At 41.9% G+C, this 27,428-nt stretch overlaps 1 protein-coding gene across 4 annotated transcripts in view; it reads left to right on the top strand.

Moving 5' to 3' along the window:
• The window catches only part of ankrd24 (ankyrin repeat domain 24), an 86,589-nt gene extending 60,282 nt beyond the window's left edge, over positions 1-26,307 (top strand). For 3 of the 4 annotated variants that reach the window (XM_052037809.1, XM_052037808.1, XM_052037805.1), the window contains 10 exons: positions 409-492; positions 1,379-1,486; positions 2,441-2,488; positions 3,194-3,292; positions 7,726-7,795; positions 12,340-12,461; positions 16,546-18,069; positions 19,518-19,682; positions 20,412-20,477; positions 25,103-26,307. In XM_052037809.1, coding sequence (XP_051893769.1) covers positions 409-492; positions 1,379-1,486; positions 2,441-2,488; positions 3,194-3,292; positions 7,726-7,795; positions 12,340-12,461; positions 16,546-18,069; positions 19,518-19,682; positions 20,412-20,477; positions 25,103-25,180 — 2,364 coding nt within the window. In that variant the 3' untranslated portion in view covers positions 25,181-26,307. The remainder of the gene's footprint in view (positions 1-408; positions 493-1,378; positions 1,487-2,440; positions 2,489-3,193; positions 3,293-7,725; positions 7,796-12,339; positions 12,462-16,545; positions 18,070-19,517; positions 19,683-20,411; positions 20,478-25,102) is intronic. The other variant, XM_052037806.1, reaches the window with a different exon arrangement.
• The last annotated feature ends 1,121 nt before the right edge of the window (positions 26,308-27,428 follow it).

Genomic DNA, 27,428 nt, shown 5'->3' with positions numbered 1-27,428 from the left:
AAATAGGGAGTGGGAGTGAAAGGGACAATTTTTACATCATAGTTGTCAATTGTCAGTATCATGCATATCCATTGGGACAATCTGTTCTGCGCTGGATGAATCTGAACAAAGATCAGTTCATTTCTTTCCAGACCTTTGTGGCAAGTGCACAGTCCAGAAGGAGATAGGTGCCCAGCATGTGGTGGGATTGAGACTCCAGCTGTGCACGAAGGGTCTGATAGGGAGGGCCTTTTTTACCACCAGCCAAGCAAAGGTCTTGGTGCTTCTTGGAAAGTTCTGGTGATGAAGCATTCTGTGAAATAACTTTGACTGGGGAACCATCCAGCAACATCACCTTTTCCTGCAGGACCTTCAGGATTGGGCACTTTAACTTTCAAACTGAAACATTTCTGATTTTGCTGATTACAGAGCCCAACAGAATCCTGTGAGTTTCTCTCCACTGGTGAATCAACAAGTCCATCCTATTCTTCAACAGAAACACTCACACCAAAGGTGAGCTCATCATTTATTATAGAAAATACAGAATAATTATAGTCATTTGTCCAACAAAATCAAAACCAGTCATATTAATTAGTCAATTTCATACCAGATCAACCAGGTGAGCCCTTACTCTGAGGATTAAGTATCTAATGTAAACGGTTGCTCAGCACAGGGCTGAGGGAGTATTGTGTCTGGAACTGATGTCTTTCAGATGAGATGTTAATCCATGGTTGTCCAAAATGCTGGTGCAGGTGAAGCAAGGCAGAGGAAATACACCGGCCAACATTTATCCCTCAACCAAACTCATGTTATCTAGTCATTTGTATCATTGTTGTTTGTGAGAAATCCCTGTGTGCAGACTGGCTGTCTTACTTTCCTACATTGCAACAGTTAACAGAAGTTACATGGTTGGCAGTAAAATTCTTAGGGAGATCTGGAGATCCTCAACAAATACAAAGTCTGGTGCTGCATAAACAAAAATTCTTTAAATGTTTTAATGAAAAATTGTTGAAAACTAAACAAAAAGAATACAATTCAAAAGAATAAACAGAGATAGGAAGGGAATTTGGGAGATGTAGAGACAATGAAGTGTTCACAATTTTAATTTTTTTTCCTTAAAATAGGTTTATAACCTTTCTCCTTGCTTCTGCTGACTGACTGACTCCTGAAATATGTGTTTGTGTACATGGTCATTGATGTACCACTCAGAGGTGGGATCTCACAGGAATAACCATACATTCACACTATCTCAGCTCACACCTGCAGTACTATGAGACCCCAACAAACCCATTCTTCATCAAGTCATTGCGGTACTCAGAATAGAACAAGAGAAGCAATTGCAGAGCGAGAGAGTCCATTACACATCTACCTTCTTTAACCTGTTCTGTTGGTTTCACAGAATGACCAGAGGTTAAGTGAGGAAGTATTTCAGCTTCAACAAGAGCGACAGCACCTGCTACAAACAATTAGCAACCTGGAGCAGTTGGTGGACAGATGCCAGCGGGAGGTAATTCTTTTTGTCTCTTACATTAGACGGACTGTGTACAACTCACATTAATCCAGCTACCTCTGGTCTGCTGTAAAGAAGTACTGCCCTCTACTGGAAAGCATCAGGAAGGCTGATTTTAAAAAAAACTATAAAAATTTACCTCATTCTTAGTGAGTTTCTTGTCCAGCTTGCATAATAAAAGATGTGTGCAGCCCAGTATCTTCTAACCGATTATCTTCCATCAACTAACCTCCATTTCAAAAAGCGTTGTCATTTTTGACAATTTGTGTACATATCTTCTCAACACACCACCACCCCCTCTTCCCCAGCCACTGCGCCCCTGGCCCCAAAACCGATTATTCACCTTCTTTAAAATTACACCAACTCAAAGTCATGAGGGTTAAACCAGGGAGATTGCAAGGGATTCCTTACTTGCAAATGAGAAAGCACAAAAAATCCTGCAAATGTGGGAAATCTGAATTAAAAACAGAAATAAGATCTTTATTAGTCACATGTACATTGAAACACACAGTGAAATGCATCTTTTGCGTAGAGTGTTCTGGGGGGCAGCCCGCAAGTGTCACCACGCTTCTGGCGCCAACATAGCACGCCCACAACTTCCTAACCCGTACGTCTTTGGAATGTGGGAGGAAACCAGAGCACCCGGAGAAAACCCACACAGACACGGGGAGAACGTACAAACTCCTTACAGACAGCGGCGGGAATTGAACCCTTTGAATTACTGAATATGCTGTACAGTGCATCTGTTTTCACTTGAGAACTTCATCTTTTAGTGTTAGCATTTCTGACAGCTGTACCTTTCACTCTAAGTTGGGCGGCTTATCATTTGAACTGAGTGCCAGAATTCTTAGATCAATTCTAAGACCAATTCTGCATGAACAGTGGTATTAATAATCAGCATAGGAAAGAGATAACAATGATAAAATAGTAATAAATCCTTTCTGTTTTCAGAAGGTGCTTATTGCAAAAGACAGTGGAATTCAGAAACTGGAGAGTCAGGTAAGTTAATGTTTTAATTATTTCTGGTTGTCAAACTCTCACCATTCTTTCAGAGTTGGATATAATGAAGAGGCAGTACTAGTTACTACAGTCAAATGCTGTTGATTCAAAGTGTTATAATTCAGTTCAATTAGTAATTCAGATTTGCTTGCACAAGGGAATTTTACAATGGTGTTGTATTCCAATTACTGAGTCCAAATCAACAGAGTAAACCGTATTTCCAAATTTCAATAGGAATGTGTGTGTACGTTTTCAGATTGAGATAACAATCTACAATGAATTTGTGAGGTAAAAAAACACAGCAGCGTATTTGTACAACCTCAGAATCAAACTACTTATATAATGAAAAATCACATCAATCCTTCAATTACTAAAGTATCACAGGCTTTGGCTTATTAGTGAGCCTATTAAATCCTAAATTTGTCAACATTCCTCACTGATATGTAGCTGCACAAGGTAATATACAATTGTATTTATGCCTGAATCTTATTCTGTAGCCTTCATTAATGTAAGACAAGGACATCAGTGGGCTTCATTATTATTGGAAGAGATAGGGAGGATCTGGTGAGAATTCAAGGTCAATATTTGAGCCATTGAGGCTAGTTAATACTCTGTGATGATCTTAGAATTCAGAAGAAGCAAATTTATATAACCTTTTCATAATTTGGTACAATCTAATTTATTAGACACTACTAATGTTAATAGGTACAGGAGCTCACGAACAAGCTAACTGAGAAGGAGCAAGAACATCAAGAAGTTACCAAGCAGATTGAAATTCTACAGGGCAGACTATCTTTGCATGAGGTAACCAATTCATTTCAAAAGATATATTACATTAACATTGTATCTCGGAATCACGGATTGCTTATAGCACACTGTGAGACCAATCGTCCCATCAACTTCATGCTAGATCTATGTAAGAACAATCTAGCTAGTCCCACTCCCCTGCCCTCTCCCCATATCTCTGCAAATTATTTCCTTTTTGATACATAGCCATCTCCCTTTTGAATGCTACAATTGAATCTGCCTCCACAACTACACCTGGCATTGCATGTTCGACCCTACTCAATGCTTTCCCTTCAATCATTTTTGGTTCTTTTGCTCATCAGGTTTGTTCCTTTTCTCCTCATTCTTGTTCAGTCAAAGTCAAAGTCGAGTTTATTGTCATCTGCAAGTACATGTGTGCACAGGTGCAATGAAAAACTTACTTGCAGCAGCAACACAGACACATAGCATCAGATGCACAATAGCAATTTCTCTCCATGTACTCTGCCTAAATCTTCATTATTTTAGATTTCAGATCCTCTCGCAACCTCCTCTTTTCCAAGTTGAGCACCTAGCGCTTCTCTAGTTTATCCTCATTCTCATCTTCTAGAATGCTGCCCAACAGTTAGATGGGATAAATGTAACTCCTCTAGTTAAAGTGAAAGGGGGAAGGGAGAAAGCAAAGGACTATTGACTGGTTAGCCTGACATCAGGAGTTGTGCAAAATGCTTCTATCTATTATTGAGGAAGTGGTAACAGGTCACTTAATAAATGCTAGTAGGCTTGGGCAGAGTCAGTATTGGATCTAGGAGCGGGAAATCGTGTTCGACAAAGCTGTTAGAATTGTTTAAAGTCAGAACTAGAAGATTAGATCAGGGTGAACCACTTTATGTGGTAACCTTGGATTTTCAGAAAGCCTTCAATAAAGTGCCCCATGAGATATTACGTGTGTATTGAGGACTGGATAATGAATAGAAAACGGAGTAGGACTCAAAGGGTAATTTTCAGGTTGGGTGGCTGTGACTAGTGGAGCTCCATAAGAATCAGTGCTGGGGTCCCAGCTGTCCACAATCTATATCCATGAATAGGATGAGGGATTCGAGTGCGATATATTCCAGTGTGCTGATGATACAAGGCTGGGTGGCAGTGTTGGTTGTGAGAAGGTTGAAGAGAGGATTCGAGGAAATAGTGATAGGGTAAGTGGATGGGCAAGAGCATAGCAGATAGAATACACTGTGGGAAAATGTGAGGTCATCCACTTTGGTGGGAAGAATAGAAACACAGTATTTTTTTAAGTAGTGAGACATAGTAAAGTGACACTGTTCAGAGGGGTCGGGGTGTCCTTGTGCACAAATTACTGAAAGTTGACATGCAATTAAGAATGCAAATGCTTCGTTGGCCTTTATGCAAGAGGCTTTGAGTAGATGTGTAGAAATACCTTGCTCCAATTATATAGGTGCCCTGGTTAGACCACATCTGAAAGATTTTATACACAACTGATCTCCCTACCTTAGGAAGGATTTACTTAATCAGAAGGAGTGTAGCGAAGGTTCACTGGATTGATGCCCGGGATGGAGGGTTTGTTGTGTGAGCAGAGGCTAAGCAGGCTGGGTCTATACTCTCATGGGTTTAGAAGAATGAGAGGTGATGTTTTTGAAATGTAGAACATTCCTGTGGGGTTTGACCAAGGTAGATGAAGGGATGATGTTTCCCTTGGCTGGGATCACTGGCTCAAAACAAAGGGCTGACCATTCAGGATAGAGATGAGGAGAAATTTCTTTATCCAGTTGGCTAGTGAGCTTTTGAAATTCCCTACCCAAGAGGGCTCTGGAGGCTCAGTGCCTGAGTATAATCAAGAAAGAGATTGAAAACTATTTAGATTTTAAAGAAATCAATGGATATGGGGTTGGTGCAGGAAAATAACAGGAGGTAGAAATTCAGCCATGATCTTATTGAATGGCAGAGCAGGGACAGGGATCTGACTGGCCTGCTGCTGCTTTGGTTTCTCGTGATTTTGTCTTCTTTTCCCTGGAGACATTTCAGTTAACCCCTTCTGTACCTTTCTAAGTCCTTTATTCCTTTCCCAAAATGTAGATCCCAGAGCCAATCCAGTGTTTTATAAAGATTCATCATGACTTCCAAATGCCTATATTCTTTGCCTTCGTAAATAAAGCCCAGGGTCCTGTATACTATACTTCCTTAACCACTTTTGCAACCTGCCCTGCTACATTCAAAAACTATGTACATACAGCCCCAGGTGTCCTGGTCTTCTGCCCTGCTAGTTTAAATTGCCTTCTTTTCTTTCACATTTCTCAGCATAACATTTCATGAGCCTCTGTCCACACATTCCACAGCCTGTCTAAGTGTCTTGAAGATATATTACCATCCTCCTTACTGTTCGTTTGTGCCCTGTACACCCAAGTCCAAATTCTTAATATACATTAAGAAAAGCATTGGTCCTTGTACCAATCATAGAGTTGTCCAGCACAGGAACAGGCCCTTCAGCCCACCACGTCCATGCTGACCTTTTTGCCCTTCTACATTAATCCCATCTGCCCGCATTAGGAACATATCCTTCTCTGCTTTATCTAGTTATATGTCTGTCTAAATGCCTCTTAAACAAAGTAATTGTATCTGATTTCACTACTCATGGCAGCATGTTCCAGATATCAATCACTCTCTGTGTGATAAACTTACCCTCAGATCCCCTTCTAAAACTCCTTCCTCTCACCTTAAACCCATGGCCTCTTGTTTTTCATACCTTTACTATGGGGGAAAAATTTCTGACTATCTACCCTATCTATGCCTCTCGTAATCTTATATACTTCTATCAGGTCACCCCTCAGCCTCCTTGACTCCTGGGAAAACAAGCCCAGCCTATCCAATCTCTCCGCATAACTAAAGCCTTCCAATCCAGGCAACATCCTGGTGAATCTCCTCTGCACTCTCTCTGGCACAATCACAGCCTTCCTATGGTGTGGCGACCAGATAAATAAGTTTGGTCTAACCAATACTGATCAAGCAAGAAAAGTAAAAGCAGACAGTAAGAGCTTCTTCATGTGTGTAAATGGAAGAGAGTAGCTAAAATAAATGTTGGTCCTTCAGAGGATAGGACTGTTTAATTAAAAATTAAGAAACACAATCTTTGAGCAAAGGTTATTGATATGTCTTCTCAGCAGAAGAAAGTAAAATTTTCCTGATTTGACAGCAGAAAATCAGGATGCAGAAGGAACTTTAAACAATTTAAACATGAGAGAAAAAATGTAAGGGAAATGAATGGGGAAACAAGTGGACAATTTCCCCTGGACCTTATGGCCTGTCTCCCAGGTCTTACAAGAAGCGACTGCAGAGATGGCAAATGCATTGGTTATAATCTTTAAAAATTCCTGAAATTCTGGAACCCAGCAGTTTGGAAAACACAATTTTGAGAAAGGAATGAGACAGAAGGCAGGAAACTATAGCCTGAAACCCATCATTAGAAGTCTGTTAGAAAGTGATATAAGGAATCAGGAGCAGGACACTTAGACAATCTTAATATAATTAAGAGGAGTAACGTGGCTTTATAAAAATTTATTTGAGTATTTTGAGGATGCATTGAGCAGGGCAGATGAAGGGGAGATAGTAGATGTCGAGTATTTGGTTTTTCAAAACACATTCAATAATGGGCCATGTAAAAGGTTCCTGCACAAGAGCTCACAGTGTGAGGGATAATCTATCTGCACGGAGAGACAATTGGCTAACAGTAACTAGAAGATTCATGATAAATAGGTCGTTTTCAAGTTAGCAAGCTGTAACTTGTGGAGTGCCACGGGGATAACTTCCAACCTATGTGAATGACTTAGATGAAGGGACCAAGTGCATTGTAGCCAAGTCTGCTGACAATGCAAAGAAAGATGGAAAGGGAGGTTGTAAGGAGTCTGTGAGAGGACACCCCCATTCCATGTCAAGGAGCCACGGAATGGACCTCGTATTTTGGCAAGCTGGTTATCAAAGTCAAATTACAATCTCTCGGCTTGAGTGGACAAAATGGGTCGTTAGAGTATAATGTGGGGAAATGCGAGGTTATCCCCAATGGTAGGAAGAATGGAAAAACAGAATATTGTTTAAATGGACATTTGCACCAGGAATGCCCCCAGCTTCCCATCTGAAAGCTGTGTCCCCCACTGTTCACATGCTCCTGGAACTTCCTGGTCTTCATCTTGGAATTTGAAATCTTGCTTTTTCCCAACAGTTTTATTGTACGTTATCTTCCACAATGTCTCCAGGGAACTTTAGAGACTATGGAATACTTTTGAAGTGCGGTTACTGTTGTTAAGAGCAGATATTACAGCCCAGAAGAGTTCCAGAAACAGAACTGAGATAAATAACTAATCATTCTGTTTAGTTAGTGTTGGATAAGAGGTGAATATTAGTTGAGACACTGGGATTCCAGTAGACGTCCTTTGTTTAATTGAACTGTTGCCTAATTTTAGCAGGGCAAACATCATGAGAACAATGAGGATGAATCAATGGATGAGGAAGGAGTGCTCTCCGGTTTTGCAGGTAAACCAGCTTCTTGAACGTAATTAGTTTTTTGAATCTATTTTAACTCAGATAAAACACATTTAGGAGTTTTGAAAATACACAAGATTGTAAAGTTATAATACTAGTCATTTGACGCAAACAGTCCATTTTATTTAACTATGCAATTGAATATTTCAAATGTATTTATCCACCATATTCTCCCTCTTGAACAATCTCATTTCCATCATTTTCCCATGCAGCCCAACCTTGAATGTTTACATGTATTTACTTCTATGACACTGCACAATGTACATAATACTGGGAAGAACTGCAGTGCCTTCAGTGCCTGAGGCATGAAGCTCGGGTTGCCAACATGCATTCCAGCTTGTTGAAGGAGCCACAATGAACCGTAGTGTGTAACAAGATCTCGGGCTCAAGGCAGGCTCAATGTGAGAAATTATCCAGTGTAACCACAAACATTGTATGAAATTGTATTTAAAGAGTGAAAGAGGAGAAAGAAAATGTAATATAGGATCTGCCAGGTACCTTTTCCTGAAATCTGATCATTTTATGAAAGTACCCAAAATGTGTGTTATTGCATGTAGTGATAACTTGAAAGATAACACTTCAAGACAATCAGAAAAACAACATAAAAGTTCAGAGTTCTTTTATTAAAAAAAAACTAACTGTGCACACCTTCCTCGCAGAGAGCAAACATTTCTAGTTCCAGTATGTCAGGAAGTTGAATGGTTTCCACCCACCTCCACTCCCCCCCACACCCCCTCAGCTTTATCTGAGAATTAGGTGAGTTCATGTACGTAAACCTGTTTCTAACAAGAGTAAATTTGGGAGAGAGATAGTGTCAGGATTGATAATTCAAAGAATATTTACAGTTCATCATGCCTGAAGTTGGCCATCCTGGTCCCTGGTATCAGGCCCAATCTGAATCCATGGAGCACTGTTGAAATCCAAGTGCAGAAAGATTTTTAACTTGATGCAGGAAAGGGAAGCCGTAGTTTTTGTCGAGGTTCATCCCAAGCAGCAATGTAACACAGGACTCTGTGCTCTATGGATTGTTCTCGGAGCTGCATACTGATCAAATATCAGCTGCTGGAAGATCATCAACTTGTTGAAAGGTGCATTTTGGTCTCCCCGTAACTCGTTGGTCTTCCAGTTTAAGGAGATATCTGTCAGCGAATACCATTAACTGGCATTTTCCAGGGGGCAGGACTATGTCCCAAGGGACGCACTGAAGACTCAGCACAGCCATCACAAAGGCTTTGTGGGAAAGGCCCGTAGGGCCCTACCCCCGCTGGACACTGAGAGGCCGGGCCTTGTGTAACAGCCTCTCAAAGGCTTCCTGGATGCATTGTCTAAGGAGGAGACATGAGTGGCATTGATGCATTGTAATAGAAAGTATTGAATTAATGGCACAATGATCATAGAGAAGAAAAAGTCCCAGTTGGATCTACTGTACATATGATGAATAAAGTATATATTTAGGAAAAAAAACTTGTTCCAAAGAAAACAATTACAGTTTATTCCACCTCTCCTCATTCATCTATTTCTCTGACCCTGACCCCATCCTGGTAACCTCCTTTGAATGCTTTCATGTACTTTCACTGTCTTCCTGTAGTGTGGTGATCTGAAATGTACAAACTATTCAACCATGACCTCCCTGTTCAGTGCTGAGGGAGTACAGGGGCTCCTTGGGTTACGAGTGGCCTGACTTACAAAAATCCAACTTTATGCAAATTCTCCCATACATCTTTAAAGCATTTTCAAGCTAGTAATAATAATAATAATAAAATGTTTCCTGGTATTCATTAATGACTGGAAACAGTATGTATTCCACTAGTTTAATTATGGGTAGTGTTAGGGGTGCCTATTCAATGAGATGAATGAATTATGGCAAGTGTATATTGAGTGATACAATGTAGAAAATGGATTTTTCTGACTAATGGAGAAATTGGCCCACAGGCAGTTCTCAGGAATAGACCCCTTACGTAATTTGGGGACTGCCTGTACTGTATTATCACTACAACTCTGCAGCCTGGTATAAAATCCCAGGTTTATAAATTGCTCAAACACTGCATTGGGCCTTTTGGTAACTTACAAATGTACTGCAGAGCCCCTTTAATGTTATAACAGAATGATATTGCTTGAGTAGTGAGCTCAGGTTGGACTATTCCTGGAAATTTCAGCCCCTGAACTTCAGTTTTCAACTGTGTTGCTCATCCAAGCTCCTGAACTTCAGCTTGAATATCTTTTTAACTAATAATAAACACAAAACATTTGGTCTGTCTTCCAGATCCCTCATTCGATTTTCTCCAAGTAAGACAATATCCTTAATGTATATTAAACACAATATTGAAACTGTGCTCTGGTGAAATGCAGTCTCAAAATCCAAAAGTATAAAGCAGTGAGCAGGTGAAGTATCTTGAATTCATCAGTACATACATCCACTTCTTCCATGAACCATGGTTTTGTCCCAGGTTTGGTCCCAAGAAGCAGAAGTGTGCCAGAGGAGGTCAGGATGAGCTGAGGGTGTCAGGGTTTCTTCCCACATTAGTTATGGCATGTCCTGGGAGGAAAGAACATCCACTGGTGCTGCTCACTGATCTCGGGCAGTGCAAGCCATGCCGCTAGCCTCTGAAGTGGGTGACGGTGAGGGATTCTTGTTGTATTCTGTGTGGCACTGAGCAGCACACTCCAAGGCAATGACTTTCCCTGGTATATCAGGATACATTTCTTCTGTGCAAACTCTCATTGAGATTCAATTCCCCTGATCCAAACTATCACTGAGGCCCTGCCTGTCACAAGGATCCAATTCTCCTGGTACTGGATGTCACTGGCGAAGTTCTTCTGCCACTGTCCCTTGCTGGAGCACAGTTCCATTGCCACTGGAGATCACTGGTATTCAGTTTCTCTAGCAGTGGAGGTCAATGTGATACACTTTCCTTGGCACTGCCTCTCACTAAGGCATAGTTTCCTTGCCACTGGATGTCATTGAGGTACAGTTTACCCAGCACTGCCTCTCCCTGGGGCACAGTTTCCCTGATAGTGGAGATCACTGTGACTCAGTTCCCGTGGCACTGCCTCTCTCTGGGATATGGCTCTCATGACACTGGATGCCACTGGAATACAGTTCACCTGGCACTTCCTCTCACTGGGATACAGTTTCCCTTACAGTGGAGGTCATTATAGAACATAGAACAGTACAGCACAGGAACAGGCCCTTCTGCCCACAATGTTGTGCCAAACCAATTATATTAGTAATAAAATGCTCAACTAAACTAATCCCTTCTGCATACACAATGTCCATATCCTACCATTTCCCTCACATTCATGTGCCTGTCTAAGAGCTTCTTGAACTCCCCTAACATATCTGCCTCCACCACCACCCCATGGCAGTGCATTCCAGGCACCCACCGCCCTCTGTGTAAAAAAAAATTGCCCCGCACATCTCCTTTTGAACTTTCCCCTGCTCACCTTAAATGCATGCCTTCTGGTATTAGACATTTCAACCTTGGGGAAAAGATACTGGCTGTCTGCTCTATCTATGCCTCTCATAATCTTATAAACCTCTATCAGGTCTCCCCTCAGCCTCCGCTGCTCCAGAGAAAACAACCCAAGTTTGTCCAACAATAGCTCATGCCTTCTAATTCAGGCCGCATCTTGGTAAACCTCTTCTGCACCCTCTCCAAAGCCTCCACATCCTTCCTCTAATGGGGCGACCGGAACTGAATGCAGTACTCTAGATACGGCCTAACTAAAGTTTTATAAAGCTGCAGCATAACTTCCTGACTCTTGAACTCAGTGCCTTGACTATTGAAGGCAAGCATACCATATGCCTTCTTTACCACCCTATCAACCTGTGTAGCCACTTTCAGGGAGCTATGAACTTGGACCTCAAGATCCCTCTGCTCATCAGCACTATTAAGGGTCTAGCCATTAACAATGTACTGTCTCTTTACATTGGATCTCCCAAGGTGCAACACTTCACATTTGGCCGGGTTGAACTCCATCTGCCATTTCTCTGCCCATATCTGCAACTGATCTATATCCCGCTGTATCCTTTGCCAGTCTTCTACGCTACCCACAACATCACCAATATTCATAAATCTGCAAACTTACTAACCCACCCATGTGCATTTTCATCCAGGTCATTTATATACATCACGAACAGCAGAGGTCCCAGTACGGATCCCCGAGGAATGCCACTAGTCACAGACCTCCAGCTAGAATAAGTCCCATCGACCACTACCCTCTGTCTTCTACGGGCAAGCCAGTACTTAATCCAAACAGCCAATTCACCTCGGATCCTATGCATTTTAATCTTCTGGGTGAGCCTTCTGTATCCTGTTCACTTGGCACTGCCTTTCACTGGGGTACAGTTTCCCTTACAGTGAAGGTCATTGGGATACCATTCACCCTGCACTGCCTCTCACTGAGGTGGACTGTCAATGGTGTTCAGTTGCCCGGAAAGTGACCAGCATTGGCCTTTCTTTTGTTGCAGTTTTGGTGTGGAATAATCCTTAAACTTTTCCATTCTATTGCTTAATGTTATTCCATTGTTTCAGGGACTGAGAATCTATTTTCAGAAAGTAGTCTTAACCAGCCCAGTGAGGAGTGGCTTGGAACTCTGCAGAGGCAAGTAGAGAGTCTCACAAGTGAAAATCAGGAGCTGCAAGGAAGACTCCAGGTAACAAACAGTCAGAAGGCTTCTTGTTATTGACCTTCCCATAATAGGGGTGAGGATCAGAGGGAGGAGTTGAGGAATGCCTTGTCATGATTATGGTAGCAACTGCACTTCAAAGTGAGCTTCATAAAATATCATGTCTCTGTAGGTATGTTGATGATTAGTGGGAGCTTTGAGTAAATTTAGTGACTCACCATCTGTCATTCTCTTGGATAGAGAATTCCAAAAAATTCTCCTTCGTTTTAAATGGTCATCACTTTATCCTTAGAATATCCTCTAGTACTAGATTCCCCCACCAAGAGACCTGTCCTCCCAACACTAACTTTGCTAAGCCCCATCAGAACCTTATATTTTTCAATGAAATCACCCCTTATTTTTATAAGCTCTGGAGAGTTTGTAAAAATGAGAGAACTCCCACATTCCCAAAATCGAACAACTCCCACAAACCAGAAATTGATCCAATGAACCTCTATTGCTCTGCTTCTAAATCCTTTAAATGAGAACAAAATTGTGCACAGCTCTCCAGATGTGCCCCAGCAAAGAACTGCACAGCTGCATCAAGACTTCCATACTCTTATATCCCTGACCCTTTGCAATGAAGGCCCATTTTCCATTTGCTGTCTAATTTCTTGCTGTTCCTGCATGCTGACTTTCTTGGATCTATGTTTGGATCCACAATATATTATTCTAGGAACTGACTTCAGATGCAGTCCATGAACTGTATTTGCCAATTTGGTTTGCCCAGGTTATACTGTATGATGATCAAAGATCCCCATGATTATTACGTTGCCTTTCACTTGATGGTCTGTCTAGCAACATTGCTATTAACTGGGTTCTGTAGGCTAATACCACCAGTGTTTTCTGTTCAGTATATTTCCTTATCACCAATCAAACTGAATTTCTGAGCTAAAGTCATTCCTCAACACTGTTTAAATATCATCTGTTATTGGTAGAGCAAACCCCTCATCCCCTAACTATTCTGCCAATCTTTCTGAAGTGTCAAGTGCCCTCAGTTCTTGGCCTTTTTCACATTGCAGCTACTTTCTGTTGGATGATACCCATTTACCTCTATTTGTGCTGTCAGGATTGTTGAAGAATGCTTTGTGCATTCGGATAAAGACTCCTTAATTTTGATTTGTTACCATTTATCCCTCACTTGACCCTATTTGCTGCTGGACTGTTACCTTTAGAAACTCTGTCCCTTCCGTTCATAGTCTGTTTGTCGTTATCCATACCACTATACTGCACAATTGCCTTGTACTTTCTCTTTAGGTTTCTAACTTTTCCCTCACCTGAGCCCCTCCCCTCTCCCACACCCCTTTCTTGAAACTGGTTAGAGCCTTATCCATATCCCAAATTATTCAATTTGCTGGTATATTGACTTAATCTCACCAGAACAACTCCCTTTACCCCAGTACTGCTGCCAGTGTCCCATGAATCTATCATATCACCCTTTGAACCACGTTCCGCTGTCTGCTTGACACCGGCAGATTGCAGTTGGCTCAGCTAACAATCCTGGTTTATTACCTTTGTGGTTCTGCTTGTTTATTTAAATCCTAACTCCTCTTACTCCCTCAGCATTACCTTCTTATTAATCCAGCTATGTTGCTGGCTATTATGGGACCCCCAACAACTAGATCCTCCCCTTCCCACCCCTAGCTCCCCTGTCCTGATCAAATGTCCTTAACCCTGGCATATGGTGAGAAACAGAGCCTTGAGGTCTCACGTAGTCAATACAGAGAGCTGTGTCCACCCCCTTGACTGTACACCTGTACCACTGCCAAGTTCCTTTTCACTTCCCTATCCTGAATGGTCTTGTATACTACAGCCTACAGTCAGTTTGCTCATTCTCTCTTTGTTCACATCTATACAGGCAGTAAGTACTTTGTACCTGTTGGACTAGGTCAAAGGCTGAGGTTTATTCATTTCTACACCACCTTATTCACAGTTGTGTCCTCCTTCCTGCCCAATACCCAAACCAGGATTATTACCTCATTTTAGGTTGTGACTGCCTCCTGGATCAAGTAATCCAGGTAACTCTATCCTTCTCCAATGCATTGTAAAGTGTGCAATTCAGACCCCAGCTCAGTAACACTGAGGTACAATCACAGTGTAGATGGTGATCTTCCTGGATATCCACAACACATGATGCACATGCAAGGCCTGCAGAATCATAGATGTCCCTTCTCATCCCTCCCATGACCTATTTGTCCCACTGCCATCTGGCAAGCGGTACCGGAGCATCCAGGCCAGAACTACTGGACTGTACAACAGTTTTCTCCCCCAGGCTGTCAGGCTCCTGAATACCCCAGAGACCGTTTCAGACAAATGCCGCATCAAAAGCCCTGGTTTGCACAACGGCGTATAAGAACGTTGGCTGCTGCTGAACATGTTTTTACAATTAGTGCAACATACTGAGTTCTGTATTTTCTCCGTCCAACTCGGTTTTGCTCCAACCCTGCACTGAATTAGTATTCTGTATAGACTGTTTTTTGCACTATTTGTACTCACACAATTTATTTTGTCTGCGTTTATTGTATGTCTCCTGTTTTATTTATGTCCTCTGTTGTGTGAGTCTGGGGGAAACAACATTTCATTCCTCCGTGTGCTTTTATAGCATATGGGCGAATGACAATAAAGGAACTTGAACTTCAATTCCACATGTACCGAACAAGTCTTTTTCCCTGCTATTCCTATTGATTTATGAATTCAAATATTTCATTTAACATTTTAATTAGTTTATTTATTAGATGCTAAGTACTATATTTTGTCTGCCTTTCAGTTTTTTTATTAGCTAACTCTAACTTACGCTACAGTACTTTCTGCTTGAAATGAACATGAGACAGAGCAAGTTGTCTCCTTCCCTGCCTGTACTGGGTTCCACTGCTCACTATGTTTGCACTCTGAAGCTGTCCCTTGTGCAATGGGTGGTGGCTCAAGGGTTTGGATCATTATTAATTCATACCTACGTTTAGGAAATTATCCTTGTTATCGGTTTTGTAGTTCTAACTTTTGCACATTCCAGGCAATCCTGTATCCTTATGACGGTGTGTCAGGTCAGATGTTGGGTGGAAATGGGGGTAAATTGTAAACATTGCAGTGTGGACTCTATTGATCATATTTCGAGGGGATTAGGGATTGAAGGGATTATGGCTGGTGGTAATATGGGACGTTGAGGGGGACATAGTGGGAAGCATGGGGTGGTGGAAATGGGTGGTGTGAAGTATTGACGCATGAGTAGTACAGAAAAACTGCTGGAGCCAGCCTTTCCTGTCTTCAGTTGCTGAATTTCCTGGCCAGTGGCTGCTAGACCGAAATAGCTGCTAAAAGTTAAAGCGTGCAACCTTCCAACTATTACTGAGTGACTAACCCTCCCCCTTCCTCAATGAAGAACAGAAGTTTCTGTCCCCGCTAACATTCCCCTCACCCCTGCATTGCACCATGTTAAACAGCCCAAAAGTGGATACTTTCAGATGGATTTGAATTGGGTTTCAGAATTTTTGAATTTTAACTCACCGGTCATCCTGCCTGCCATGTGAGTTAACATTCACCAGGCAGCTCCACTGGCCAGCCTCCTGCCATGCTATTTTCAGTGCTGAGATTCAGCTGCAGTATCAGGTGGTATGTTACTGAGTCAGTGATTCAGAGACCTGGGAAAGAGAGAATAAGAATTCAAAAAACTCCATGACAGTTTGAGGGTTTGAATTCAACTCAAAGAGCATTACTTTGAAGCTGGCCAGTGAAACACTCCATGGTGTCAGCACCTTCTGAAGGCAGTAGCAACGTACAATTGAATGGCTGGCCTTGCCAGAGGCTTCCACATCCCATTAATGAAGAATGTTAATCTAAACTCCTCCATGGAACCAAGCCAGGTGTCCTTGTGTGAATGTGATTCCAGTCCTACACTGACATGGTCGTTTATGGAGTCCCTATTGCTGTGATCTCTATAGTTGTGTTGAATTGCTTCAAATAGGAAACGATAGCACTGATTTTCTTATGTGCAAGAAGGATTTATTAAAAGTCAGTAATCTACCCATCTTGTTGTAGCCAGTACTTATTGACATTTATTTTTGTAACTTTTTTTCAGGAGTTGGAATATTTCCAGAAAGGAGCAAATGAGGGAGATTCTTCAGAAAGCCTCGATTTTATTCCAGTTCTTCTCTACGGTTCGTTACAAGCAGAGTTTGCAAAGTTGAAGGAACAGTATGAAGAGGCACAAGCTAAAATTCTGGAGGGAGTTAATTCAGCAAACTCTGGAAAGTTAGTCCCAATGGAAGCATATGAGCAACTAAAGATGGAACATGAGCAAGAAGTTCAAAGGCTACAAGAAGCTCTTGATGACCTCAGGGCCAAAGTAGACTCGAAGGCAGAAGGTCCATCCAAAGATGTGAACTCGGAACTCAAAGACATGGCAGAACTTGAAGGCCAAGATGATGAAGATCTCAGAAGAAAATTGAAGGAAACTCAAGATAAATATGAGGTAGCAATGACAGAGATTCATCAACTTGAAGAGCGGATGCAACGCGGAATCCTCTCCATGGTACAAAGTGAAGCTGCAGTGAACACAGAGGGTGTAAGATCAGTCCCTGATCATGAGCAAGAGAATGTTAAAATGAAGCTTCTCCAGGCCCTTGAAGCCAAAGAACAGGAAGAAAAGAAGGTGAAAGAACTGGAAGAAAAAGTGTGTGAAATGGAGAAGACTTGGACTGATAGTATTCCTTTGAACGAGTACGAAGAAATGAAGATTTCACTAAATACCTCACTTGAAGAAATTTCTAAAGAGAATTCCTTGCTGACAGAGAAATATAATAAAGTAGAAGATGAACTCAAGGAACTGAGGAGAAGCCTTTTTGGGGAGACCATTGAAGATGGTGCTAAATCAACCAGAGAAGTCAAAGAGCATCTTGAAGAGCTGATGAAAGCCCATGAAGAATTGCAAGAAAAGTGCGGAGGGCTTCAAACAGAATACCAAAAGAAAGTTGAAGAACTCGGGTTGGTTCCTTCAACGCATGTTCCAAAAGAGGAGCATGAAGAGATGAAGGAGTCGTTAAGTAGGTCCCTCAGAGAAGCCAACAAGCAGTTCTCTGATTTAGAAGTGAAACACTGTGAAATCCAGCAAGAAATCATGAGGCTGCAAAATGAGATAGATAACCAAAGGAAAAATTCTGTACCTAGGAATGAACACGAAAAGACAAAGGAGTCGCTTGAGAAATCCCTACAGGATGCAAATGGGATGATAAAGAGTCTGAAGGATCAACTGGCTTTGAAGGAAAAGGAAATGTCTCAACACGAGGAGGAGCTGCAAATAGTTAAAGGACAAACCATTCAAAAAGAAGAGCATGAGATGATCACTTCCACCCTGAAGGCCGAGATAAATTCTTTGATAATTAAGTTAAATGATCTGACCAAGAAACATGAGAAAACCTGCACAGAGGTGTTCCAGGTACAGAGACAGGCACTCTTCATGAAGAGCGAGAAGCACACTGCAGAGGAGCAGGTGGCCGCAGTGAAGAAACAGCTCGATGACTTAAAATCTGAGTCAAAGAAGGTCATTGAACTGCATAAACTTATCGAGGACTCTGCTGGAGTTGTTAAGGAAAAGGATAAGAAGGTATTGAAAGATTTCAGAAACCTTCACTGTTGTGGAATCAATATTTTTTCATGTCCCTGATTTCTTTTTTCTGTATTTGCAATGCATTTCTGAAACTATATTGCCATATTTCTATAATGCCATCTTTTAAAAATAAGAAGTATGAAATGATAAAGGCTGTTCCATTTTATTTTAAATAATATTGTGGAATAGCCTCACGTACAGCATAGGATCAGAAGGACTCCATGATGTCCATCAATAAAAGAGCTCTTTAGCTGTTCCCACACCGCAACTAACAGTCTGTTACCTTTAGTGTTGTGTTGCTTTCAATGCTCATCAAGGTGCTTCTAGGTATAATGAGGGTTTCTGTCTCCACCACTTACTTAGTCAACGAGCTCTAGAACCCCACTGTTGGGTGAACTTCTCTGTAATTCTTCTATCAATTACCTTAAATCCTGTTTTTCCACCTTCACCCTCATTATGCCTCTCATAATTTTACACACCTTCATTAAATCTCCCTACTTCCAACAAAGAAAACAAAGCACAACCTAGCCAACATCTCCCAGTAGCTAGCCTTTTCCAGCACCGGCAACATCCTGGTGAATCATTCCTGCAACCTCTCTAGTTCCAAAATTTCAATTTATTAGCAGCTCAGAGTCAGATTTGAACTCTTGCCTTCTGATCAGTAATCCACGTTTACAGGTACCAGTACAACAGCAGGTCTGACATAGTGGGTCTGGAGTTACATACAGACTGGGTAAGCATGGCTAAGTTCCATCTCTGAAGGTCATTAGTGCACCAGGTGTATTTTTGCAACAGTCTGGTAGTTTCATGGCCATCATTATTGGGTTGGCTTTTTATTCCAAATTTAATTGATAATTCATATCCATGAATCAATAGTCCAGGGCTCTAGGTACTAGCTTAACCACAATGATATTACCATGTTACCCCTGGTAACCAACCACTGCTGCTTTGAATTTGAACTTGTTAATCTGAAGATGTGCCGCATTTTGCAGGCTAGCCCATGTGAGTTTAATGCACATCATTCCCTGATCTTGTCCCTATCATTTTCAAAGAAGATGAGATTTTTAATCCTTTGTGAATCAGCATTACTTAATTTATGAACGTTCTTGATTTATGAATATTCAGTTTACAAATTTTTGCCGTTACATTGTTGATTCTTTGGGGTATGTGTCTTCAATTTACAAATCTATTTATTGCTATAATCAATAGTGTGCCACTCTCCATCAACAGGAATATTGATTACCAACATGCCCATATTGCATTTTGCCTTGCTTTTTTACCTCCATTCCAAAGAGACAGGTGTGAATCTAGAGTTGGGTGAAGGAGGGACATGCATTAATCAGAGTTATCTTAAATAGAAGCCCTGTCTTCCATGTTAGCATCATGTTATGGTATCCAGCATGTTCCTTACTGCTGGTTTCCTTTTGTATTTTATGTCTACGTAGATAACTGAACTTACGAAAGAAGTATCCAAACTGAAAGAGGCTTTGAACAGTTTGTCGGAGCGAACCAGTGCTGCTGTACTCCCTTCCAAACCAGGCTCCCAATACAACCAGCAGCATGCAGAATCCTTACAGAGGCAGGTCAAAGTACTACAGCAGCAGCTGGCAGTAAGTAGTTCATCCTGCCACTCTGGGGGCAGGAAGGAGGTAACATGGGTGTAAGAAATACAAGGTCTTTCATCAGTGGCCACAAATAGAATTAAAGAAGATCAGAAGTAACCATTCAATTACATAATAGCTGAGCTGCAGGTGGAGTTTGATCATTAGTGTTCCGGATCCCTTGATTCCCTCAAAGTCAAACGTTCTCAGATCTGACGGTTTCAATTGACCCAGAACTCTCGTCTTTTCGGAGAAAGTGTTCAGAATTACCACCACCCTTTGCATGTGGAAATGCTTCCTGATTTCACTGGTAAAGGGCCTGGTTCTGATTGTTGGTGACCTTTCAATCTTTATCGATGAATTTCCAACAGAACCTAACAGGAACAGAGGAAAAACCTCAGTGATGGAAGACTTTATGTTACCTTATCCCCCAAGTATCTAAAACTCATTGTGTTTCAAATTATCCTGAGCTCTATTCCAAATGATTATTTTGTGGAAGGAATCTGAATGAATTCCATTTGAACAAACCAACAGCTGCTTCCACTGCCAACTGAGGGTAAAATGACCACCTTCTCAAGATGTTGAAGTCGTACACAATTCTTTCTCTCTCGGTCAGGCACTGTGGGCATTGTTTTTAAGGACTAGCAGTAGTTTTAGTCACTTAAGGATATTCTCAACCAACTTGTCACAAAATATCATTGTCTGGACCAATAAAATTAGGTCTGTTTTTCTTGACAGCAAGCGGAGAGTGACCATAGAGCTGTTGTGACCATTTACCGATCACATCTCCTTTATGCTGTTCAGGTAAGGAGCTTGGTGTTGCGATCATGCTTTGGCATGGATTTAGATAATATGTTGATTGTGCATTAGCATTAAAATTGTTTCCAATGGCAAGAATGGATTTGACTATTTAAGGGATCTAGTGTCCACTGGAGGCAGGCACCTCCATTAACAATTACCATTGATGTCAGGTATACTTCATCCTTCTAAGCTTTGACTCTGATTGGTCAGATGGTTGGTCCCTGGAAGATGATGACCATGAGGAGATTCCCAATAACATTTTCTATCCTCTCAAACTGTGGATTCAGGAGTTGGAAAATGGAACCATGAGCTTATTGTTTAATAAATATCCTAGCAATGCTGGTTCAGAAAGTAAAAGAGCTGTGAATGCTGCTGTTATGGGATTCTAACAAAGGAACGAGTTGGAAAAACACCACAGACCTTTCATCATGGCTGAACAAAAGACAGCTTAGTGTTTTGAATATTTAAACTTGTGCCATTAAGGAAAGGGTTGTGAGTACCAGCTGGGCATGGTCCTGGAGGTTTCATCATAGGCTCAGTCTCCAACCATCACATCTAATCAAACTTTGTGATGAAAATAAAATTATTCACAGAAAATGAGACAAACCTGCAGCTTCTATCCTTTCTTTCCTGGGAGTTTTTTTTATTACTTATACATGGGATTCAGGCATTGCTGGAATGGCAGTGCCCAGCCCCAACTGCCCTTGAAAAGATGATGATGAATACTGTCTAGAACTGCTGCAGTCTGTGTGGTGAAGGTACTCCATACAGTGGGAAGTTCCAGGATATTTCCCCAGATATATTTCCAACTCAGGATGGTGTGCAACTTGGAGGTAAACAAGGAGATGTGTTCCCATGAATTGGCTGCCCTTGACCTTGGTAGTAGAGTTTTGTGGGGTTGGGAAGAGATACTGATGAAAACATGGTGCATCTTATGGATCATACGCTTCCCAGCAAGCTTGTAGCAGTACTCAGCAGATTAATCTTTAATTTCAGGATTGTCAAAGTCGAGTTTATTGTCATCTGCACAAGTACATGTGTGCACAGGTGCAATGAAAAACTTACTTGCAGCAGCATCACAGGCACATAGCATCATTAGAGCAGCATTCACAAGAAAAAAACAAATTAAATATAAATTATACACAACTTTTACAAGAAAGCACACAATTAGAACAAAAAAAAGTCCATTTTAGTGGAAAGTGATCAAAGTGGTCACAGTGTTGCTAAACTGTAGTGATTAGGGTTTTGTCGGTTGTTTCAAGAACCAAATGGTTGAAGGAAAGTAACTGTTCCTGAACCTGGTGGTGTGGCACTTCAGGCTTCTCTACCTCCTGCCCGATGGTAGCTGTGAGGCTGGGGTCTCAGGGAGGGCTGGCCACCCCCACTATAAGGGGGAATATCCACATTTCAGGAAGTTCTTGTGAGAGAGACAATGAACTGTGCATACAGTGTTGGTATTCTTAAAACTGATCCTTCTATCATCAGGTTAGAAGTGGGCTTGTTCACTGACGATTGCACAAAGTTCAATCCCACTTGTAACTCCTCAGCAAATGAAGCAGTCCATGCCTGTGTACAGAAAGACCTGGATGATATTCAGGAATGGGCTGATAAATACCAAGTAACATTGTGCCAAACAATGACCGTCTCCAATGAGAGAGAATCTAACTATTTACAAATAATCTACTAGAAGAACTCAGCTGGCTGAGCAGCATCTGTAGGGGGAAAGGAGTTATCAACATTTCAGGTTGAAACCCTTCGACCTGAACCATCGTTTCTCAAAGAATTGTCAAAGGACTGCAGGTGCTGGAATCTAGATGAAAAACACGATGATGCTGGAGGAACTCAGCAGGCCAGGCAGTACCAGTGGAGAAAAGCAGGCGGTCAACGTTTCGGCTCCTGAAGAAGGATCCTGACCTGAAACGTTGACCGCCTGTTTTTCTGCACGGATGCTGCCTGACCTGCTGAGTTCCTCCAGCGTCATCGTGTTTTCCATCGTTGACAATCCCTTTCCTCCCACAGATGCTGCTCGACCCGCTGAGTTCCTCCAGCAGATTGTTTGTTGCTCTGGATTCCAGCATCTGCAGTCTCTTGTGAGTCTATCCTAACCATCTACCCTTGATATTCAATAGCAGATGGATAGGAGCACCACCACCTGCAGGTTCCCCTCAAATTGCACACTATCCTGAATTGGAAATGTATTGTAGTACCTTCACCAGAAGTTCTGCAACCTTTCAAGAACATGGCTTATCACTGCCTGTTCAAAGGCAACCAGATCTAGGCAGTAAATGATTATAATACTGATAATGAACTATTTGTTACTCATGATAAGGTTAAAAGTATTTAGTTTTTAATTGTTTTAAGTTAAGAAAGAAAGTTAAAGTTTACAACAAAACAACTATAAAGTCTGAAATACTTAAATGCCCAGATCAAAATATAAATGAATAAATAAATCTCTCATGCAGAAACTGTCATGTCATTGACATGAGAATAAATGTCTTCCAGAAGCACTGGAACCTCTTACAGTTCTGCCCCAAGCAAAACCTAGTAATGGGTGGTAACTCCATAAGACCATAAGATATAGGAACAGAACTAGGCCATTTGGCCCATCGAATCTGCTCCACCGTTCAATCATGGCTGATTTTTAACCCCATTCTCCTACCTTCTCCCCATAACCCCTAACCCCCTTACCAATCAAGAACCTATCAATCTCTGCCTTAAGTACACCCAATGACTTAGCCTCCGTAGCCCTATGTGGCAACGAATTCCACAGATTCACCACCCTCTGGCTGAAGAAATTCCTTCTCATCTCAGCTTTAAAAGGACGTCCTTTTATTCTGGGGCTGTGCCCTCGGATCCTAGACTCTCCTGCTGATGGAGACATCCTCTCCACGTCTACTCTATCCAGGCCTTTCAGTATCCAGTGGGTTTCAGTGAGATCCCCCCTCATCCATCTGAACTCCATTGAGTACAGGCCCAGAGACATCAAATGCTCCTCATATATTAACCCTTTTGTTCCCAGGATCATTCTTGTGAACCTCCTCTGGACCCTCTCCAGGGCCAGCACTTCCTTCCTTAGATACGGGGCCCAACATTTCTCACAATATTCCAATTGCAGTCTGACCAACTCAGTGGCAAATTGGATGCGAGAGACCAAACTAACCACTGGTTTGGCTGCATTTACTTACACTGGGTCAAGTGAGGCTGATGGATTTAGATATGCAGCTTTCACATTTTTTAGTTCAAGAGGGCAGAGCTTGCATTTAGATAACACCTTTCACAATTTCAGGGTGTCCAAAAGCTGTTCACAACCAGTGAACTGGTTTTTGAAGTGCTGTCATGGTTGTAGGTTTTGGAAAATATTAGTTAAACTGGTCACAGCAACATCCACAAATAGCAGAGGGGTAATAGAAAGATTATTTGATTTTTTTCCCCTATAGTTAAGGGTATTTATTGGCCAGGACACTAGGGGAAAATGCAACTTCCCTACTAAGTTATGCCATGGGACCTTCTGCTTTCACCTGTGAATGCAGATAGGACCTTGGTATAATGTCTCATTTGAAACATGACATTTCCAAAAGTTCCACACCCTCAGTACCGTACAAATTATGTGCAGAGCTGACTCAGGTGAGAGAGAAATACCATGGAACCATGATGAGTTGCTAGTCCTTGGTTATGCTCAAAATTGCTGGGACTAAGGCAAAACCTTTTTTGTAATTGTGTGTGAGATCCTTTGTGTGTGTGTGTGTGTGTGTGTGTGTGTGTGTGTGTGTGTGTGTGTGTGTGTGTGTGTGTGTGTGTGTGTGTGTGTGTGTGTGTGTGTGTGTATGCAAGGGTTAAAGGAAAAGCTGGAGGGAGAAAGATGGATTTGTAGAGTCATGGAGCAATATAGCACTGATACAGGCCCTTTGGCCCAATGAGTCCATGCTGACCACAGTACCCACCCAGCTAGTCCAATTTCCTGTGTTTGGCCCATATCCCTCTAAGCCCCACCCCTCCATGTACCTGTCCAGGTGCTTCTTAAATGATACTGTTGTACCTGCCTCACCCACTTCCTCTGGCAGCTCGTTCCATATACTGACCGCCCTCTGGGTGAAAAAGTTGCCCCTCAGGTCCCTTTTAAATCTTTCCCCTCTCACCCTAAAACTATGCCCCCTAGTTTTGGACTCCCCTACCCTGGGGAAAAGACTGCTATCGTCCACCTTAACTATGCCTCTCATAATTTTAAACATTTCTATAAGGTCGCCCCTCATTCTCCTTCATTGCAAGGAATAAAGACCCAGCCTGGCCAACCTCTCCTTATAACCCAAGCCCTCTAGTCCTGGCAACATCCTCGTAAATCTTTTCTGCACCCTTTCCAGTTTAACCATGTTTTTCCTATAACAGGGTGACCAAAACTGTACACAGTACTCCAAGTGTGGCCTCACCAACGTCCTGTACAACTGCAACGTAGCATCCCAACTTGTTGCCCTGACTGATGAAGGCCAGCATGCTAATGCCTTTTTCACCACCCATTCCATGACTAATTACTCTGCTCTTTTACAGCTTATTAGGTATCATGTAACTCTACATTCAGAAGGAATTGTGTTGCGATTTAGTGACCTGATTTGTTGTGCTCCCTTTTCTTGTAGGGTCGAATGGATGAAGATGTTCAAAACGTGTTACTTCAGATCTTAAAAATGCACAAACATCACGAGCAAGTCATGTGAAACTTTTTAAGATGACTCCGCATTTTATTGATAACGAGCTATTTATCGCTCACAATGACAAGGTTAAAATTTTTCAAGTTAAGGAAGCAGCAGTTTAAAGAGAATCAGGAAAACAGGCTCTGTGGTGTGGACCCTATCATTTTGAATAGTTAAGATGGGGAATTGAAACCAGCATGGTGGTTGGGTCCGTGAGCGATGCGGGTCTACATTGAGTGTATTGATGTGGAGCCCAAAACAATAAAGTGGAGATACTCAATGACACTCAATTAATAGTCGTCTATTGCTTCCACATCCAAAGGTCAGGGGCTCAAATTTCCTCAGGACAGCAAGCTGGTATCCATGGGGGAGGGCTGATGGTCTGTTACGTCAACACGCAGTAGACATTGGGGAATTCTCAATGGGAGGATGGGTGTGGTAAAGACAAGCATAGAACTACAGAGTACGTTGCAGCACTGAAACAACAGATTCAGTCCATCTTTTGTTTATGCTCTCCCGATTCCCAACCCATCTGTATTTTTGCATTCCATTCTTGTACTTATATGCTTCACATCAAATATCTCCATGCCATTTGCCTCAAGCCCCCGGTGAAGAAGTTTCTACCAAATGTTTCACAGAATTTATTACTGGTTTTATCTATGACCCCCAGGACTGGTAATCTTTACTAGTGACTTTCAAATGCCGTCAGAGAGAATGCCTGGCCTCCTCCTAATATTCTCACTTCCCCCGCCCCTTGGCTTTTCCATATATCTGAAATGGTGAAAGAGAGGCCCTTGGAGGTTTCCAGGATGGAAATGGAACTGTAAAATCCCTGATAACTGTACTGGCGTCTTACAGGACCCCAGATTATTACAGATTGATGCCCTTTGTACCCAGGCTCATTCCTTGCTCCCACATCCAGAATCCAAGGGCAACACTTAACTCTGATATGACACCCTCTTTTGGTTTAGTTTTCTGGTGAGTTGTGTAGACCACCAAAGTAGCAGCTGCAAACTCAGCTTATTGCTGTTTGTGGAATTTTGTAATGCACAAAATAGTTGTTGCATTTTCTATAAACTGTAGTGATGGCATTTCCAAGTGATTGAGTTCATGAGTAGTGTTCTGTCTGTATATAAATGCAAGTACTTTTATAAAACACTTCCCAAACCAAACATACAACAGACATGAGCATGCCATTTGACCTTCCTGTTATGCTCACACGTCATTCCAGAATAGCAAATGATGCCTTCAATGTGTCCAATATGCAATCGGTAGTTAATTGGACTGCAGCAGTACTAAGGGTTGTGGCTATCAGTCAGAAAAGTGGAACTGAGGCCAAAGATCAAATGAGCAGAGCAGGTACAAAGGGTCTCATGGGCCACTCCTGTCCTTATTTCTTATGTGTTGGTGCTATTTTGTCATGTTGTAAATGCTTTCATAGATCCTGGAACTGTTAAGGAACTTGAGAATTCTGTTCCCCAATTATTTCCTGGAAAACAGGAATCAACTCTATCAACAAAGGCAAATTGTTGCTGATTTCATCTGAAGATGTTATCTACAGTCTCTGTGAGTAAACAATTACAGTTCTGGGTAGTTGTGCTTCTTTTGCTTGTGTGATTCCGATCATGGGTCCTTGACAGGCAAACCAAAAGCAGGTTTTACATTTCTTTCCATCCATTTTTTGTATGTGTACCTGCCCCATTGTGACTACACATTGTCTTACACCTTTGTCTTTGATCCCTTTTGCCCTCCCATTTCCCCTTCTTGCTCCCTTTTCCCCACCACTGTTCAGGCTTAAAGCCATTCACTTGCAAAATCTTCCACTTCTGATGAAGGATCATTGGTCTGAAACTTTATCTAACTGGGTGAAAAATCAATGTGATCTGGTGAAATTGGGGCTTCATCTAAATAAATAAACAGGAGGCGGCCATTTGGCCCACCTGGTGCGTGCTGGCTCCTAGGTAAGTAATCCCATTAGACCCATTCCCCCTTCCCTTATTTCCCTGCACCCTTGCAAGTTATACTCTCTCACACACCCCGATCAACTCTCCTATTTGATGCTTTTTGCCGTTAACCACATTAAAGGATGACTTACAGCAGCCAATTAATCTACTAACCGCACATCGTTGGGATGTGGATGGAAAGTGAAGCACCTGGGGAAAACATACATGGTCACACGGAGAACATGAAAAACTCCACACACACACACACACACACACACACACACACAGCATCTGAGACCAGGATCGAACAGGTCCCCTGAGCTGTGAGA

Source organism: Pristis pectinata, chromosome 24 (genome assembly GCF_009764475.1).
Source record: "Pristis pectinata isolate sPriPec2 chromosome 24, sPriPec2.1.pri, whole genome shotgun sequence".
NCBI lineage: Eukaryota > Metazoa > Chordata > Chondrichthyes > Rhinopristiformes > Pristidae > Pristis > Pristis pectinata.
Note: the sequence above shows the minus strand (reverse complement) of the source record. Positions and strands in the feature narration are given on the sequence as shown.